General features: G+C 40.1%; 1 protein-coding gene across 1 annotated transcript in view; it reads left to right on the top strand.

Annotated features, from left to right (window-relative positions):
- Positions 1-9084, top strand: part of TPPP (tubulin polymerization promoting protein) — a 70795-nt gene extending 61711 nt beyond the window's left edge. The window contains exons 4-5 of the mRNA XM_067291058.1: positions 85-275; positions 7731-9084. Of these exons, the coding sequence (XP_067147159.1) occupies positions 85-275; positions 7731-7779 (240 nt within the window). The 3' untranslated portion in view covers positions 7780-9084. The remainder of the gene's footprint in view (positions 1-84; positions 276-7730) is intronic.
- Positions 9085-14067: the final 4983 nt, after the last annotated feature.

Raw genomic sequence — 14067 nt, forward strand, 5'->3', positions numbered from 1 at the left:
CAGTAGCATGTACAAATGTCTATATTGTTAATAGTAATTGTTTTCTGATGTGCTTTTTTGTGTGTCTTTTCTTTCTTCCAATAGAAAGCCATTTCATCTCCAACTGTATCACGCCTTACAGATACATCAAAATTCACAGGTTCTCACAAAGAGAGGTTTGATCCCAGTGGGAAAGGAAAAGGCAAAGCGGGTCGAGAAGATCTGGTGGATGCTTCAGGATATGTATCTGGCTATAAGCATGCAGGCACATACGATCATAAAGTCCAAGGAAGCAAGTAAGGCTGAGGGTTTACAATACAGAGGGAAAAAAAGAGGGGGAGAGAGAATATATTTGTAAGAATGATGTAGGTGAATCCCACATGTTTCAGTTATTGTGAATGCTAAGACTATGTTGTCAAGAAGTTGTTTTCAGGAACTGGAACTGATTTCAACATCTGCTGAGCTACTTGCAGTACAACACCACTTCATTACATTCCTCATGCATATATTGGCAAAAATAAACGTATCAATACAAAAAACCCCACCATTCTGTTGAGCTTTAGACAAAAACCCCAAAGCCAAGAGCTGTTATACCACACTTTGTCAATTCTAAGGAAAGATTTCAAACATTCCTAAGTGTCCAGCTGCCCTGAAGATGTAGAAGAGAACCTCTTGAAAAGAGGGTCTTTCTATAGCAGCCTTTCTGAAAAGCATCCTTTTATTTATGGCGTTTAAATTGACTACTGTTTGGAGTTTTTTTCAATGTTTTATAGGGGATCTGGCACTCCCCTAAAAGATTCAACAATGTACTATTGGGGAGTAAGTGGTTGTAATATACAGGTGCTATCCTGTACATTTCATATACCATTTATGAACAACGGAAAAAAAAGCGCTCCTTCTGAGACAATTTAGGTTCTAATGTATTTATGTCAGCAGAAGGATGTGGAAAATACCAGCCGTTATTTCCCTCCTGTCTATACTTCTTGCTAGTTACTGTGTGTACTGTAGCATGGTTCTGACTGGCTGGATTTGGGTGGAGCTTATGTACTAACCTGGGAGACGAGGCACAAGACATATCTAAGAAAGTCTGTAAAACCTTTTTTAGTGTGTTTTCAAGTTTGCACTGCCTCACATTTGAAATGAAGGGGGCATTAAGATAATGCTTTAAAATATTAATTATGACTAAACACTGCCAGTCAGATTGCTATTGTTAGGTGAATGTCCTTATGCACACTTATGCACATACATTGGAACATATTCCCTTTAACGTATAGTAGGTGTAACGAAAGTTTATGGCTCCTTGGAATAAGGACACTTAAAATTAATATCCATGTAATTAGGTGTGACTTGCCCCCCAAATTATACTGCTAAAGTTGGACTGCATGGCCTGGTAGTTTTTTTCTGAAGCCAAGGGACTCGATTCTCCTTTCACTTATGCTGCCTGACTCCAGAGTAATTGGAATTACTTCAGAGTATTGATGGGAATGGCTTTCCACTGCTGTAGGAGGAGAACCAGCTCCATAGAGTTAAGGTACAGGCAGCTGAGCATGACCTGCATGGGGCACAGAATGCCAAAACAGGCTAATAGGAATAAAAATCACTCATTTTTAGTTATAAGGAAAGAAAAAGCTGATCCAGATTTTCAAGAGAGCAGAACAAGCACCCTAATATATTACACTGCTTCTATAAAATTATGAAAGATAGGATTTGAGTATTTAAAAACAGCTGCCAGCAGTTCTACTTTACTTTCTTTCAAAACGAGCTCATGTACTGATTTTAATGCTCAACTCTGGATAAAGGTTAATAACTTTGTTGCTCTCCCCCCCCCGCCCTTATCAGCCTCACACTTAGAGTGCACAAAATCAGTGTTTGGTGAGTTGCATGTGCTGTCATGTGCCATGCAGGTCAGCAGCTTGTATTTGGCTCACGTCTAGAGACAGAGAACTGGCTTGAACAGTTCATGTTTTGTTTTTCTGACATTGAATGGGAGCCTTTCTTGTAACTTTGCCTCTAATGACCCTGTGAGCCCGTAGATCAGCCTGAAACCAAAACAACAATAACAAACAAAGGCAAGGACTTCCTCATAGACTTGGAGATTTTTTGTTTGTTTATAATTTGTTTTGGTTTTTGTTTTGAGGAGGAAGAGAAGTTTGCCAAAACTCAGCACATGTTCTTATAAGGATTTAAATGGCTGTTTTTTCCCATGGGTGGCTCTGGTTACCTGGGAAGAGTTTTGATGTATGTGAGGATGCTCAGGGTGAGAAGCTTTCAGGTTTGCGAAGCCTTTGCATGAGTTACCTGTTGTTCTTGAAGAAAAATTTCCAGGGAAGGAAGGGTTATCCACTTCTGTGTTGCACTGGTGACCTGTCACACTTTCAAATGCAGAAAATAGCGCACTGTGATACAAGGGATGGCTGAATTATTCCAGCCTCGTGGTGGAAGGGAAAGGAACTGGCTGGCTGTAGAGAATTTGCTCCTTTTTGCTCTGTCCCAGATGCCTGGGCACCTGGAAGGGGCTCCAGAATGGTCCTGATTTTTATGAATAAAAAGGCTAAGCTTCTAATCCTTGACAAATCCTTAACTAAGTTACAGGCAAAGCTAATGTCCCTATTCTTCCCATTGACTTTAAGACTTGACTCATAGCTCACTGGTATTTGAAAAGATCTGGGCGCAGCCCAAATGAGGGGCTAAATTCGGGATCCTGCAGAACCCTTTCAACGCTGTGTTCACCTTGCTGTTTGTTGCGATCCAGCTGCTTTGGTTGGCACATCAGGAGATACTTAAGCCAAGGTGCACAAGTGACAGGCTTTCTGATGTACCCAAATACTGAGTGTCTCTGTTGCTACATGGGGGGAGTCACACACACACAGGAAGAAGGTTTTAAAGTTTAACTACTTTTCAGGTGGCTAGTGCAGGGTATGGGAGAGACCAGCACACTCGTAAGATGGAAGGCATACAACAAAGCTGGGATTGGGGACTGGTCCAAGCTGACACAAAGAGATTGATGGCACTAGTTGGGGTTCTGCCAGAGTCTATTTTGCATTACTTGGACAATATGAAATCCCTGCTAGAACCAAAGCACTTTGTATGGACCTGATTGATGCAAAGGTTTTTCGGTAACAAAGTAAGCTTTGGATCAAGACCTCAGAATATCCTTTAGATAGCAGTATTTTATTGCAAGGAATACACTTTGTTCCTTCTTCTTTTCTTCAGTTAGAAAGTTTTAAAACCCAATTAAATGGAGGCATGAAAAGAAGTCATTCTGATATGAGAGTGAAGAAGGGAAGCTGTGGCTGGAAAGATAGTACTTTGGAAAGATTTTTTACTTTTTACTACATTTGGCTTGGGGGATATGTGCTATGGAATGAAAGCATCACATGCAGCCATGTATTAAGGCTTCAGCCACCAACGAAGGTCCTACTTTCCCATTAATATCTGTGGGAAGTTAAAAGCCGAAGTACAAGCTTGAATTTTAGCCACGCTTAACATTTCAGGTCTGTGGGAGAGCTACGCAAAGTGGTGTAACCATCATTTTGTTGTTTGTTTGTCTGCCATTTCCTGTACTCTGAGGACAGCAAGCCCTGCTGTTCTCTCAGAGATGATGGGAAGGGTGTAGCTGAGGAGGTGTAGGAGGAGACCCGTTTTGCCCTCTGAAGCATTTTAGAGGATATCCTCTTCTCATGCACCATTGCTCTAGACTGTACCTTAATGGCATGTCCCAAGTAAGGACATCTCTCCCTAAAGGGTTTACGCTTGTATCCTTCTCCTGGGCATATAAGCTCATTCCATCTAACTATCCAATCTGATTTTCAGCATTTTATACTACCCAGTACTCTTTTATGAGACATCTTTTTTAAAAAAACTATTGTTCCTCATGTCTTTGCTTTCACTTATAGTTGAACGTGCATCAGATTGAGACAAATGTGATCAGATAGTTCAGGTAGCTGACAGCAATAATTGCCTTTAAGAACAAACTCAAATTACACAGTTCACTTAAAATTAAACCCTTAAAGACTGGGACAAAACCCAGTCTTACCTATGCCTCCACAGAGGCTTAACCTTATGCACTATCCATGACTGTCAAGCCTTTGCAGGATGAGGACAAGAAATAAAAATGCTAACTGAAACAAAGGAATAATCCTAGTTTTTAAAAAAGTGATTTGTAAGTTTTAAATAAAATATGCTGAAGTCAAATGGGTTTTGTTATTAGTGCTTGTTTAGTAATGCCCTCTAATCACTCTCTATGCTGTAATTATTTGTTGAGATTTTTCCAACAATCATATCTATATGGAAATATCAGTAACAAAAAGTATTATCCTGTTCTTTACGGTTATCAAAGCTGTCATAATAACCTTACTGAAAACAGACAAAAAATACATTGTTTCAACAATTCTATGTGAACAATTGTCATTAATTTTAATCAAATATTTGGAAGAACAAACAAAGGCAATGTTGAATGTTGGGCAGTCTGGCCAAGACCAAGCCACTCTTTTTTTAAACCACAAGATTTCTTATCAATGATACAAATATCTTTTTTACCTTTTACTTTGGAGAAGGGGAGGGAAGATTTCCAAACAACTCATATGTCACAACTTGTGTTTTTCATCAGCACAGAGATTCTCCTTTGAAGATATTTTGGATTAAAGTATGTATTTTCCATGTATTTTACTGACCTTACCTAAATTAAAAATTCCTCTAGCAGCTTTTTGGAATTATAGAAAGCTTTCTTAATGAATTAACATTTCAATTATGCATATTTCTCCTCTGTTGGGTCAATTGATATACTCTTTATGGCAGCTAGAATTTTGTAGATAACCCAGAACTAGGAGGTAAATGATTCCTATGGGTTTGGTTTGCAAGTGATAGATATCCCAGCCATCTATAGCCATCTGTAGAGAAAACCATTGTGTATCTTTCTCCAAACGCAGTTGAAAACTTAGTGCTTTTTCCTCAAGGCTTGTTATAGTTATAGGATAGTTTCATTCTTTGTGCCTGCCTGTATGATAAGGATCAGCTGTTGAAAAGCAGCACCCTGCCTTACAGTGATGTGATGCATGTATTTTGGGGCATGTGCCTGTGGCATCCCTGAACAAGAGGTCTCTGTCTGCACTGGCCAAGAAACAAACCACTCAGATTTTCACAGGGGAGAAAAAGTACTGTGTTGCACTATTAGTACATGCCCTCTAAAATGACTGTTAGCCTTGAGTGAGTGCCAAAATACCTACACCTTTGTGTATAGTTTGTAGTGTGAATACTATGTAATTGCCTTTTCTATTAGTTGTTAATAAGTAATATAATACACAAGATGTGTACAGATGCGTACGTGCGTGTGTTTGTGTACATAATCTTTGGATCCAGCTAAATATTTAAACCATATAAATGCTGATCCAAACCTTAAATCCTGTAGGGCCAAACGCTGGTCCTGATGCAGCTAGAGCTGTTCAGCTTGGCCAGTTGGGATGCTGCCCTACTCCTCCACAGCATGACAGTAGAGCTCTAAGGAGCTTTAGTGTTTTTACACGTCTACCTTGTACCTATTTTTTTGGAGGGAAGCATCTGATTGTGCCCTTCAGTGATTCTAATATAGATTTGTTATGGCAAGAAGAATTCCTCCTATTGAGGAAGCAGAACTGCCAGGGGGAAAGCGACGGCTCCTCAGAGTGCTCTCAGGAGACCATTTAAAATTATGCCCTGTGGGGGCCTTATCTACTTCTTTGCCCAACTTTGTGAACCAAGTTGACAGTCACACACAGAATTCATCATCAGTCAGGTAAGTACAAAGTCATGGTACGTGGAGGATGAACAGAAAAAAAGAGTCTTTGTGTCCTACAATGCCTATGGCTTTGTGTCTTGCATAAACCTTTATCAACAAAATGAAATACCTGAAGCATAATGAGAGATATCAGACTTGTGTGAAATGCTCACAATCTGGAGTGCCTCAGCTTGACATGTGTATCTCCTGTATTTGAAGTGTTTGCCCCTAAAATAGCATTTAGACCTTCAGTTACTCATTTTGTGCACCCAAGTGCCCGCTTGACTAAATATAAGAAGCTTGAAAAGATGGACTGGGATGTTCTTTTTAAGTCTTCAGAATCCTAAAACTAGTGAGAGACCTTTAGTTGCATTCATGCTTGTTCATTAAACCCCAAAAGCAATGCTTTGAAAGATGTCCTAGGTAAGAATGGGGCTTCAGGAGGCTAAAAGACTGAACCTCCAAATCTTAATTAGCCAAGCGATTTGTTTTTGCAGGGATAAATAACTGTAATATACTTGGTATTTTTTTCATGTTTTTCAGTATATTACCATAGCTGTATTGCTTGAAACCCATAATGAGATGGTGGTTTTCAAAAGAAGTTAGACATAACTGGTTTTTTTTGTTTTCAGAAAACGTTTGGATTGCCTTGTTTCATTCAAACTAGTTATTGATCATACACTCTGGATAGGCTTTGGCTATAACAGAGCAATCTTGATAACAAATAAAAGAAAAAAGCAGTATATTGACTGTGCATCCTTGAAAGATATTTGCAATAATGAAATGATTAATAAAAAGACCAACCCTTTGTCTTTTGTGAACAAACACACACACTATTTTGGGGCAAGTATATATATGAGTGACAAAACTACAAAAGAGGCTTTTTTTTCTTACATTAGATTTGTAAATTGATATTGAAGTTCCCAGTTGACTAAACTGACTTAAAAAATGCTAAGCACTTACCACATTCCATTGTAGCTAATCAGCCAATTAACTCATTTTCAAATATATTCATACAACATCTCTTTTTTTGAATCACTGTAAAGTTATGGCACTTGAAGGAAGTGGGTTTTGTTCTAAGCTTGAATTCCTCTAAGCATTTTTAAAGGTCTTAAAGATAACCCTCACTTACCTGCAGTTAGCTCTATACAAGATTTTTTCTATTACTTTGTACTTTTTTCAGCATAGGTCACAAATTTGAATAAAGTTGTGTTCAAGTTAATTAAAAAATATAGCCCTAAAAAAATATGCTCATATACTTCATCCATCTTTACATTTTAATCAGGAGCGATGTTATGGATGATTAGCAAAAAAGAAAAAGAAAGGAAGAAGGCAATCTGTATCCCCACAGTGGTGCATTATTGTAAGCTCCAGTTTACATCAGTTGAGTTTCTGTAGGCTTGTACTTGCTCAAGTGCTATTTTTAAACAAAGTAATTATATAATGTGAAATAATGCGGCTTGGGCTCTGTTCAATAGAGTTATATTAATGCGGTTGTGAAATGCTGTATTTCTGTAATATTCGTGCTAATACGTACTCGCTCTTTACCAAGGCTTTGTGTAAGGGCAGTTAACCTCTAATGTAATGTATAAAACCTGTTGACACACTACTTTTGCTAGCAACGTATTGCATGAAATGACAAGGTCATAGACAGAAACAAGTTATAGGATGCAACAAAAGAGTGTGTTTGTGTTTATCTCTGTGCTGGGCTTAGCATATATCAGCTTTGGCAGACTACTGCAGCAGGGAAGATATTTTTTTGTGTAATGCTTCTAATACCAAGTAATTTGTCTTTACATTCTGTAAATCAGAGAAATGATCAATATTGGATAAGTAGCTTAAAGGTTTTTCTTAGCAAGATTTTAAGTATCACAGATTTAAATATTGCAGGAAAAAATATATATATTTATATAGAAGAGCAATTTTTGAATGTTCTAGGTTGGTTTTCTTCAGTCATGAACCATTTATTTATCCACATTATGCTTTATTCCTTTACTAGATTGTTTATCTGTCCATGCTGTCCAACATACACTTCTAGTCTGGCTTAGATTTTTTGGTCTGTTATTTGCACATACCTGGATGTGCATGCCGTCAAGACCTGATCATGAAGTGTGGAGGCAAAATTGCTTTGTCTTTGGTTATCTTCAGCACTAATAAAAATCTAACTGTTAAATAGTTTTATGTGATATAGGTCTTGACATAGTCTTCCTTGGAGCACTGTACAGCATGATAACTAGCTTCAGTGAATTTTACAATTTCTTGTTCTTATTTGATTTGTCTTTCATCTTGGTCCAGAAAACCAGGAAGCTGCTGTGTGCTAATAATTACCTGCAATATTTATAATTGCAGACATTGCAAACATTAACATTCAGCTGTACTAGCATACTGTGTTCACTGTGAAATTTTTAATGTGGTCAAAACCTTTATGAGATCATTTAACCTTACAAGTTTACTTTTTTTTTCCTACTAATTTATCACTGAACCTTTTGTCATTATTATGAATGAACAACTTGAGCATAGCACTCCTTAATCTTAACTCTAATAGCTAAACACATCCTAAGCAAAGATTTTTAACCGCTTGATGAAGGGGTCCGAACATTGTGCAGTGCAAAGTGCACCGGACAAAATCCTGTCCCCACTGTGCTAAAATATTAACTGGCTTTAGCAAAAATGGAACCACCGTTGCCAAGGGGTTTATGTGCTTGGTTACCATGGCAGAGGTTATGGGGGAGCACGACAGTGAGTCCCTATTCCCATATCTTTGTTTCTGTTAATTTAAAACTACTACTATTCAATCTTTAAAATAAATAAAAGAAACTTGAAAGGGGATCATATACTACTAGTTTGTACTAGTTTTTTTCAGGAAAAGGAAACAAATTTATATATATATATATATATGCAATATATTTTTACACTGTTTATTAATGCTAGAAAGTATTAAATGTATCACTTTATCAGTGTGAATGTTAAAGTAATGACAATGTTATGGATGTTTTAAACCTTTTAAAGTTGTCTTGTTAAATTCTAAAACCACATTAACAATGGAAAAGCTATTTTGTTCTACAACTTTACTCTTGATGTTTAGAGAAAAAGTTCAAGTACAGCAGTTGTCTGATTAGCACTGTAAAAGCTTGGCTTGAAAAGTTGTAGTGAAATCCATATTATAAACACCATTTTTTAAAACATAGCTTCTCATAAAGTATGTTACTACTGCTGACTGATTGTATAAAATTATATCCATAGTTGGTAAAGTGATCAATAAATGTGTTACTACATCAGTTGCTCGATTTCTTGAAGTAAATGACATTTGCTATTAAACTTTGTTACCAGAAATTATTTTACAGTTTAGATGTTAAGCAAATTTCTAATAAATATATAAATTACATCAATGTACTCTCTGAACAACCAGTTCTCTGGCTCTGAGCAGAATAGATTTCTTTTTATCATTTCTTTTCCTATTTAAAAAAAAAAGGAGTAAAGCTAAACATCTTCATCATGATCTTCATACTATATGCTAGAGTTTTCAAAATGTGCAGTGAAACACCAAATGAGATCTATCAGAGGTTAAACAATTTCTTTGTAAATAACCATGTAATCCAGATTGGCCATCAGTCTCAAAAGCTGAACCTACTTCTCCGATATTCTCTGAGTGGTGTTGAAAATGTTTTATTTGCAGGGAAAGTCATTTGCTACATGGAACACTTTTCTGTTTTAAGGGCATCTTGTTCAAAAGTGAATATTATTTTCCTGATACCATGAGATAAGTCACAGTCCTACCAGAATGCTTGAGTAATGGATAATGAATAATCTGACAGTAGCCCAGGCAGAGATGTGTTAGAAATGTGGCAGTACTGGGTTAGCAACTACAACCAGCCATAACTAAGTACTACTAAGTACCTAAGTACTAAGTAACTAAGTACCATAACTAAGTACTACTACGTACATTGGAATGTAAACATAAATGGTCAAATGTAAACAACCCAATATAAAAATTGAAACATAAACATTGGAATGTAAATATAAACATTCAACCATAAACATAAACAACCAGATCTAAACATTGGGCTGCAAACATAAACACTGGAACATAAACACAGGCAGCCCAATGTAAACATTGAAACATAAACATAAACATTCACATGCAAACAGCCAAATATAATCATTGGAATGAAAACAGCTGGATGCAAGCATTGAGATGTAAACATAACCATTGGAAAGTAAATATAAACAACCTAATGTAAATGTTTGATTGTTTGGTCATAAACATGAACATTGGACTGTAAAGGCAAACAACACAGTATAAACATTGGAATGCAAACCTAAACAACCCAGTGTAAACATGAACATTGGAACATAAACACAATCACCCCAATGTAAACATTTGGTTGTAAACATAAAGAGTGGACTGTAAACATAATGCAATGTAAACATTGGAACGTAAACAGAAACAACACAATGTAAACATAGAAATGTAAACATAAATGTTGAAATGTAAACACAACCAAATGCAAACATTGGACAGTGAACATAAATATTGAACCATGAATGTAAGCAACCCAATGTAAACATTACAGTGCAAACAAACTTTGGAACATAAACAACCAAATGTAAACATTGAACCATAAACATAAACATTGGTAGGTGCACGTAAACGACCCAATGTAAACACTGGACTGCAAACACAAACACTGGATCATAAACAGCCTAATGTAAAAATCGGACCTTAAACACAAACATTGGAATGTAAACAAAAACCCCAATGTAAATATTGGAACATAAACACGAACATTCCAATGTAAACAACCAAATGAAAACATTGACCTGTAAAACCCACCCATGTAAACACACACATCGGAATGTAAACAACACGATGTAAGCCTTGAAACGGAAACATAACTGGCCAAATGTAAAATTGGACCAAAACCATAAATATCGTCCTATTTAACTTGCTGCACTGCTGCATTAATACTGGCAGCTAATCCAGGATCTGCAAAATGTAAACAACCCAATGTAAACACTGGGATGTAAATGTAAGCATTGGAATGCAAACACAAGCGACTAAATGTAAACATTGGAACATAAACACAAGCAACCAAATGTAAATATTGATACGTAAACATAACCACATAACCACTGGACGGTAAATGTAAACAACCCAATGTGGACATTGAAATGTGAATGCAAGCAACCAAATATAAACATCGGAACTAATCATCGAAACATAAACACAAACAACCCAGTGTAAACATTGGAACATAAACATTAGTCAAATGTAAACAACACAATATAAACATGGAAACATAAACATTGGGCCATAAACATAAACAACCAAATACAAACATTGGACTGTAAACATAAACACTGGAACATAAACACAGGCAGCCCAATGTAAACACTGAAACATAAACATTCAGATGCAAACAGCCAAATATAAACACTGGAATGAAAACAGCGGAATGCAAGCACTGAAACATAAACAGTGGGAAGTGAATATAAACGACCCAATGTAAATGTTTGATTGTAAACATAAACATTGGACTGTAAATGCAAACAACCCAATGTAAACATTGGAATGTAAATTAAAAAATTGGAACGTAAACATAAGTGATCAAATGTAAACATTGGAACATTAATGTAAACACCCCAATGTAAACACTGAACTGTAAGCACAAACGTTGGACCATAAACATAAACACTGAAACATAAACACAAACAACTAAATGTAAACATGGGCCATAAACAGAAAAATTTGGATGCAAACACTGAAGTGTGATCATAAATATTGGAACATAAACATAAAGAGCCAAATGTAAAAATCAAAAGTGTAAACATAAACATTCAAATGTAAACATAAACAGTCACATATAAATGTTGAAATGTAAATATAAACAGCCAAAGTAAACTCCACCAGGGGCGCTGTGCTCCCAAGGCTCCCCTGCAGGGAGAGCTTCTCTGAGCTCTGCTCCTTAGTTTGCTTGGGCCACATCAGTGCCCAACTGGGGGGGGAATCACAGGGGAGCTCTGTGCCCCTCCCAACTTTGTCATGTCCTCAGGGATTCTCTGGGGTCCAGAAAGCCCCAAGTGGCAGGCCCGAGGCCACTCCCAGCCCAGCCTTGCTGCTCAAGACTCACCCAAGCTTAATCACAAGCATTCTTTCCCCCTTGCTCTTCAGAGCGTGCTGTCCCCACTCGGCTGCACTGGACACTTCTCAGAGGTTAGGTGTGGCCTCAGCACTTGGCTCCAGCATCTGCTGAGGCCAAAGTTGGACCTCGTTTTCTGCCTGAATTCTCCAGCCGTCAAGCCCTGGCTCAGCCCTCTGCTCAGAGATGCTCTGAGTTGAGGTCCCCACCGTGCCAACATGGTTTGACACACAGATGACTCCTCCGAGATCTGCCTTGGCCCATGTCCGTCCTCCAGGACCACCCCCCAGGCTGTGTGTGTCTGCTGGGTGCCTTGTGCCACTCAGGGCCTTTGCCATGATGCCTTTGGCCGCAGGCCATAAGCAGACCCCCGGGGCAGGCTGTGGCACAGGCTTCTCCTTCATTGCCAGCCTCTCCAGGGAAGGAAGAAGGGCATGGAGAGCAGGCAAGAGAAGCAGGCCAGGGAAAAAGAGCCCTGTCTCAGTGCCCACACAGCTGGCCACTCCAAGCTTTGCCTGAGAAATGAGAAAGCTAAAGCAGTCCCGCTGTGGGGTGAAGGGACACAGTGGGGAACCTGCCTGGGCAAGCAGCAGTAGAAATGCAATGCTGGCAGCCCTTGGGCCTGAACTCACTGGAGTCCTGCTCACTTGTCTTTGGGCATACTTGAGGAGGCCGTGGAAAACGCACGCCTCCTTGCAGGGCAAGGCAGGCCTGCCCAACAGATCAGGAAGGAGCAATGGAAGAAGGCCCTGTCTACATAGTGTGGCTGGGCTTGCTGTGCCCACTCGTGGTGAGGAAAGCAAGCACCCACTGCATGGGGTGAGCATCCTCCTTGGCATGAGCCAGTTGCTCACACTGCAGCTGTTGGCTTCCTGGGGGAACCCTGTGCTTGTGCTCTGCCTTTTGGATTACGGGCGTGTTTTGGCTTCCTCTTGGCATTCTCAAGAGATGTGAACTCAAGACGGACTGCAAGGCCGGAAGGACATGGCCCCTCATGGTTGCTTTATTTGTTTGCTTGCTCGCTTGCTTGGTCGGTAACAAGCAGTAGTGGCCATACAGAAGGGTTGAAAGAAGAACAAATAAACAACTCCCCCCACCCAACCCCCCACTCAGGAAAAGAGCAACAGAACTGCCTCCCCTACCCATGTCCAGAAAGAGTCCTCTTCTGCCCTTTGCCTTTCATTTCCCACAAAGGACTCCGCATTAATCCTGCCCTCCACATCTCACAGAATTGTTGGGCTTGGAAGGGAGCTCCAGAGACCACCTGGTCCGACCGCCCTGCTCAAGCGGCCTCAGCTAGAGCAGGTTACCCCAGATGCCCATGTCCAGTCGGCTTTTGACTATCTCCAAGCATGGGGATGTCACCAGCTCTCCGGGCAAGCTGCTCCAGTGTTTGACAAGACAGACGTGACTTTTTTGTGCTCAGGTGGGATTTCCGGGCTTTCCATGCGTGCCCAGTGCCTCTTGTCCTGTGCCTGGGCACCAGTGAGCAGAGTCTGGCATCCTGACACACTCCCCTCGGGCACTGAGGCACACTGCTAAGATCTGCCCAGAGCCTTCTCTTCTCCAGGCTGAACAGCCCCAGCTCGCTCAGCCTCTCCTCGAAGGACACAGGCTTCAACCTGCTCATCAAGCATCGGTGCGGCCCTTCACTGCGCCTGCTCCAGGAAAGCCACGTCTCTCTTGGACTGGGGAGCCCAGCACTGGACACAGCAGCACTCCAGGTGGAGCCTCACCAGTGCTGAGGAGAGGCAAAAGATAGCCCATCAGGTTGGGTAAGCATGAATTCCCCTTCATATACCCATGCTGACTGGTGCCCAGAACCTTCTGGTGTGTCATGTGTCTGGAAATCATCTCCAGGATGAGTTGCTCCATCCCTTCCCCGGGGTCGAGGGGAGGCTCACCGGGCCATCATTCCCCACATCCTCCTTCTTGCCCTTCTTGAACATGAGAGGGCTGACAGCTGCTCGCCTCCAGTCCTCAGGACCTCTCCCCATCGCCATGCCCTTCCCAAGATCATCGAGAGTGGCTTTGCAGTGCCATTGGCCAGCTCCTGCAGCACTCGTGACTGCATTCCAGCAGGGCCCACGGATGCGGGTCTGTCCAGGTCGCTGAAGGGTGCCTCAACCTGATCCTGCTCCACCAACAGCAAGTCTTCCTTGCTTCGGGCTTCCTCTCTAGTCTCCGTGGCCTGGG

This window comes from Apteryx mantelli, chromosome 2 (assembly GCF_036417845.1).
Source record: "Apteryx mantelli isolate bAptMan1 chromosome 2, bAptMan1.hap1, whole genome shotgun sequence".
In the NCBI taxonomy this organism is placed as follows: Eukaryota; Metazoa; Chordata; class Aves; order Apterygiformes; family Apterygidae; genus Apteryx; species Apteryx mantelli.